Raw genomic sequence first — 5848 nt, forward strand, 5'->3', positions numbered from 1 at the left:
AGCATTGTCAGCCATTAGCCTTTTAGGCGTAGACTTCAGAAATATTCTAAAGTATTCTAAAGTATGCTTTGCCTGACCACCCATCATGGAGTTAATTGATCAATTCTGTCACTCGGCCATGAATAAAGCAAAGCTATTATCTTAGCCGCCCAAACGATTTCCTTCTACATTAAAACCGTATCAAAAATACTCCTCTGTGAAACGTCTTCCACTTAATCATTTGGAGACATTAATATTGCTAATACGACTATACAAAATATACTTCATCTATAGCGATGAATTCTTTATTCATTAATTCTGTTATGTATTCACTCAAAAAAAATGCGTTATCCCTTTTATGTATCAGTCACTATACATGACCGATTCTAAAAATCAACTGTTTTACAAGTATTAATCTTATTACCGGAGCTGATTGTCAAATTCATAATTCGTCCAAGCCCTTTCGCTGTTTCTCTAAGTCTAGGTGACTATCCATTTCACTTTTCTGTATCTCCTCCGCACAGCGGGTAAGTGAAGTAGAAGCTGTTAGAATCCTGCTCGGTTATGTACTAAACTTAAAATTTATACTTCTATGTACTTAACCTCTTTGAAAGAACTGTTCTATATAAATGAAATCATTCATTAAGACCATCACTCTGAGAATTGTGGAACAAGAGAATTCATAAATTTAACCGAAATCTCTGAGTTTCAATGACAATTTCTTGATGTGCTATACTGAGGGAAAGTTAGCTACTATCAATTATATATTAGAGGTAATTGATTATTTGTAAATACTATTGCAGATTTGGGGCTCTGAAAATAAAGGGCCTCGTAACAGACAAGTGTAAGGAGGAAATTATTTATAAAGAATGTTATTAACTATTAAAATTGATGACCCGAGGGAATAATGTTCTTTGCAGATATTTGAGAACATCAGTCATCTATAGGGATGGTTTACTTATGGATCTAGATATCTGTATTCCTTTGATTCAAAACTCCATGTGTTCTTTATGTATACATAAACTAGTTAATATGTCCTATACAGCTATATCCCAGTGAACATATACCGATATTAACTTGTAGTAGTATACTTCTACCCACCTTTACAAGGCATATGGCAGATGGATTATCTTCATGTTCATTACCATTTTTGAGATTAACTGCGTCTTCGCAAAGTCCCTTTATGTAAAGCAAACATCCCTGAAATAATTCATGAGCCCAGAAAAGATGGTGGTACAAAAATGACCTGGAAGTTAAAAAATTTCCACAGACTTATCTCTTCTTCAAAACGAATGAAGTGAACATAGAGATAACTAGCATAATTTGTCTCCTATTCCTATAGTTAATATGTATTACATCTATCCATCTTAAATGGCATCGATAAAGGTTAGTAAACCCTACAGTTCTGTTAGCCCAATGCTGACGGCGAGATTTTGGTGCTGAGTATGTTGAGTAAGAACAAAATAGGAGGGGAAAACAAGTGATGATATTATTCTGTTATACCCCTGAGTTCTAAGAATTTTGAAATAGCAGATGGTGACATCCAAATGGAATTATATTCCCCCTCTTTATTAAGTTTGAATTTCCTCAGTTTAATTTTCCCCAATTACGGGGAAAACGATTAACTAGATTGGAAACTATTTGGAGAATGTTTCATAAGTTCTCTAACCACCTATATCACAACACAGAGAAGGTGGCCCTTTTCTCTTCTCCGCCACTTTCTACAGGTCTGCTCACGGTCACGAAGGTGAGCCACATCACTCCTAACAGAGCCGGAAAGAACAGAAGGGAAGAATGAGAGAAAAAGAGCAGAGAGAAAGAAATAAGGTATTGCTTCCACACGGGGGCGCTGTTGAGTAAAGGCTCAGGTCTTCGCACACATGCTTGTCCAAGTCGGCAAAGCAGTGAGGTCAAAGAGTGACTTTATAGTGTCAAGCGGCGAGTTAACTACCAGCCTAAAGCCTGTCATGTAGCAGATGCTAAGTAAATACTCCTGGATTTAAAAAAAAGACAAGCCGAAGACTGGGAGAAAATATTTATAAACCATGTATACGACAAAGGACCATATCTGGACTATAAAAAGAACTCTTAAAACTCCACAGCATAAAGACAAATAATCCAATTAGAAAATGTACAAAAGACACGAAGAGACATTTCCCAAAGAACATGGCAAATAAGCACATGAAAAAATATTCGACAATATTAGTCACTAGAGAAATGCAAATTAAAGCCACCATGAGCTATCTCTACACGCCTACCAGATGTCTAAAATAAAATATAGTGACAACTCCAAATGCTGGCATGTATGTGGAAGAAGTGGATCATTCACAGATCACTAGCGAGAATGAAAAACGATAAAATCACTCTGGAACTCTTTGGGAGTTTGTTAAAAAAAAATTAAACATGCAAATACCATATGACCCAGCAATCGCACTCCTGGGCATATACCCCAGAGCAATGGAAACTTACGTTCACATGAAAACCTGTCTATAAGTGTTGGCAGCAGCTTCATCTGTAATAAACAAAAACTGGAAAACACCCAGTTGCATTTCAACAGGTGAACGGTTAAAGAAACTGTGGTAGGTTCATACCATGGACTGCTACTCAGCAATAAGAAAGAACAACTGATATATGTAGCAACTTGGATGAATCCCCAGAGTTACGCTAAGTGAAAAGAATCAGTCCCAAAGGTTTGGTACTGCAGGCTTGCATTTACATAACAGTCTTGAAAAGACCAAATGATAGAAATGGAGAACAGATTCGTTCTTGCCACCGGTTAGGGAGAGGGTAGAAGTGGGAGGGAAATGAATAAGGCTGTAAAAGGGTGACGTGAGGGGTCCGGAGCTGATAGAAATGCTCTATTGGTGTCGCTGTCCTGGTTGTCACACTGTCCTATTGGTCTGCAAGATGTTACCACTGGAGGAAACTCGGGGAAGGGCACATGGGGTCTCTTTGTATCAATTCTTACAACTGCATTTCAACTGCAGTTATCTCGGGTTTAATAACAACAACAAAACTTGGCTGCTGGATATCCTAAAAACAGAATTAGCTGTCATCTCTCTTGGGTTACTTAATGAATTCCCCCTTTGGAGGCGGAAGTTAGATCAAGTGACCGAGAGAACTCATCATAGGTTCTTCATAGCACTGTGGTTTCTTCACTCCACAGAATGGCATCCCAGGACATATAATAAATGTTTATTTTATATATATATGTGTGTATCTCTGTGTGTATATATATATATATATATATATGTATGTATGTATGTATGTATATATATGTATATGCATATGTATATATATGTATGTATATATGTATCTATATGTATCTATATGTATATATGTATATATGTATACATATATACATATATACACACACATATATACATATATAATCGTGTTTATATTATCGTGTTTATATTATAAAATAATCGTGTTTATTTTGTATATATGTGTGTGTATATATATGTATATATATGTATACATATATACATATATACATATAGATACATATAGATACATATATACATATATACATATGTATATATATATATACACACACACATATATACATATATAATCGTGTTTAATATATATAAAATATTAATAATCTTTAAAAATTAGATGGGTTAAGTTTAATCATAAAGGTTATAAAATGTGACTTTCCAATCACTGAGTAAAAACTAATTTATATCTGCTTCCATACTACATATTTAAAATAATGCTTCCTCTTGAAATTTTTATAAATATATTGCATATCAAGACTTACCTGCTTTTCTCTTTCTTAATTCTTCTAACATTCCATTTCCAAGTAACAAATGCTTTATTAATTCTGAAAAGAAAAATACTTCTCACATTCTATACTCATAAATCATGTAATTACATGAAAAAATTTAGTAAAGACTTAGTAATACTAGAAAATTCTCTAGAACATGTCTCAATCATCCTCAGTTACCTGAGGTAAATACTAAACCATATGACTTTTCTCCCAATGATTAACAGAATGCAGAGCAAAGCAAATCTAAGTGAAAGTCATAGTTCTCCTAGATACGTAATCAACTTAACTTTCATATTCCAATAAATGTAACAACTATAAAAATACATTCTTTCCACTTATACATGTATTGGCTCATTAATTTTTAAAATTTATTTATTTAAATTAGTTTCAAGCATACGGCACATCGGTTAGACATCTATATAGTTCGTAAAACGATCCCCCAAACTGCTCCCTCCAGACCCTGACCCTTCACCTAGCCAATGTACTAACGCTAACTGCATTCCCTGTGCCGTGCTCCCCATCCCCTTGACCATCCATCAGCTACTAATTTGTACTTCTTTGGTCTATGGCCATGCCACCCTGAACAAGCCCAATCCTGTCTGATCTCGGAAGCTAAGCAGGATTGGGCCTGGTTAGTACTTGGATGAGAGACCACCTAGGAAGACCAGATGCTATAGGTGTAAAAAATAAAAAATAAGGGATTGTAAGCCGACAAGGACCTTGCAATCTGTGAGGTCCAATCAAGGGTTGCCTTGCCTAAAAAATAATAATTTGTGCTTCTTTAAACCTTCTCTCAGCCCCCAAATCACCCCCTCACACCGTCACCAAATTGTCCACTATATTTGTGAGTCTGTTTTTGATTAGTTTGTTCTTTTTATTCCTTAGATTCTGCATATAAGTGAAATCATATAGTGTTTATCTTTCTCTGTCTGACTTACATACCTTCTATGTCCATCAAAGCAATATCTTTTTCCATCCTCTTCCTTTTCATTTGTAGGCGTCTTGTTTTCTTATCCTTTTAGCCACTCTATATTTTGGTTGGAGCACTTAATTCTTTTCCATTTAAGATACTTATTGATAGGAATGTAGTTATTACCATTCTTTATTCCTGTTTTTGATACATGTTTTTTCTCCTTAAAGAAGTCCCTCCAACATTTCCTGTAATACTGCCTTGGTGGTGATAAATTCCTTTAGCTTGTGTTTGTCTGGGAAGCTCTTTATCTGTCCCTCAACTCTAAATGATAGCTTTGAGGGATAAATTATTCTTGGTTGTAGATCCTGGGTCTTCATCCTGTCGAATATCATTTTTTGCCAAGTCCTTCTGTCATGCATAGTTTCTTTGGAGAAATCAGCTGCCAGTCTTATGGGTGCTCCCTTGTAGGTAACTATCTGCTTTTCTCTTGTCGCTTTTTAATATTCTTTCTTTGTATTTCTTTGGCATTTTAATTATGATGTGTCTCGGTGCAGGCCTCTTTGAATCTCTGGTTTTTGGGATTCTCTGAGCTTTCTGGGGTTTTATGTCCATTTCTGTCACCAGATTAGAGAAGTTTTCCATCATTATTTCTTCAAACAGCTGTTCAACATCTTGATTTTCAGTTACACCGATCAGACGGATATTTGGACCCTTAATAGTGTCCCATATGCTCCTTAAATTATTGTTATAGTCTTGGCATCTTTTTACTTGCCATTCTGATTGAGTGTCCTGATTGGCTCTCCTGTCCTCTAGATAGGGCATTCGATCCTCTTCTTTATTCACTTTGTTTATTCTATTTAATATACTTCTCATCTCAGATAATGTGTTCTTCATTTCAGACTGGTTCCCTTTTATAATTTCCATTTCCATTTCTATGTTTTTTAACCTCTTTGTTGAAGTTCTCACTGAATTTATCTACACTTCCCAAAAGTTCATGGAGCATCTTTATAACCAGTGTTTTGAACTCTGCATCTGTTAGATTACTTGACTCCATTATATCTGGATCTCTGTTCTGTTCTCTCATATGGTTTCTGCTTCTTTGTCTTCCCATTTTGGCTGCCTTTCCACGTCTGTGTCTATGTACTAAGCAAAGCTCCTAAGTCTCCCGGTCTTATTAGTGT

The 5848-nt window shown here is 35.5% G+C and overlaps 1 protein-coding gene and 1 pseudogene across 1 annotated transcript in view; one reads left to right on the forward strand and one right to left on the reverse strand.

Annotated features, from left to right (window-relative positions):
* DNAH14 (dynein axonemal heavy chain 14) overlaps positions 1-5848 on the reverse strand; it is a 221193-nt gene that overhangs the window by 194335 nt on the left and 21010 nt on the right. Inside the window, exons 7-8 of the mRNA XM_011360885.1 lie at positions 3746-3808; positions 1081-1225 (exon numbers count right to left, since the gene is read on the reverse strand). Of these exons, the coding sequence (XP_011359187.1) occupies positions 1081-1225; positions 3746-3808 (208 nt within the window). The remainder of the gene's footprint in view (positions 1-1080; positions 1226-3745; positions 3809-5848) is intronic.
* Positions 4316-4434, forward strand: LOC111740283 (annotated as a pseudogene).

This window comes from Pteropus vampyrus, unplaced genomic scaffold (assembly GCF_000151845.1).
Source record: "Pteropus vampyrus isolate Shadow unplaced genomic scaffold, Pvam_2.0 Scaffold60, whole genome shotgun sequence".
Classification (NCBI taxonomy): Eukaryota; Metazoa; Chordata; class Mammalia; order Chiroptera; family Pteropodidae; genus Pteropus; species Pteropus vampyrus.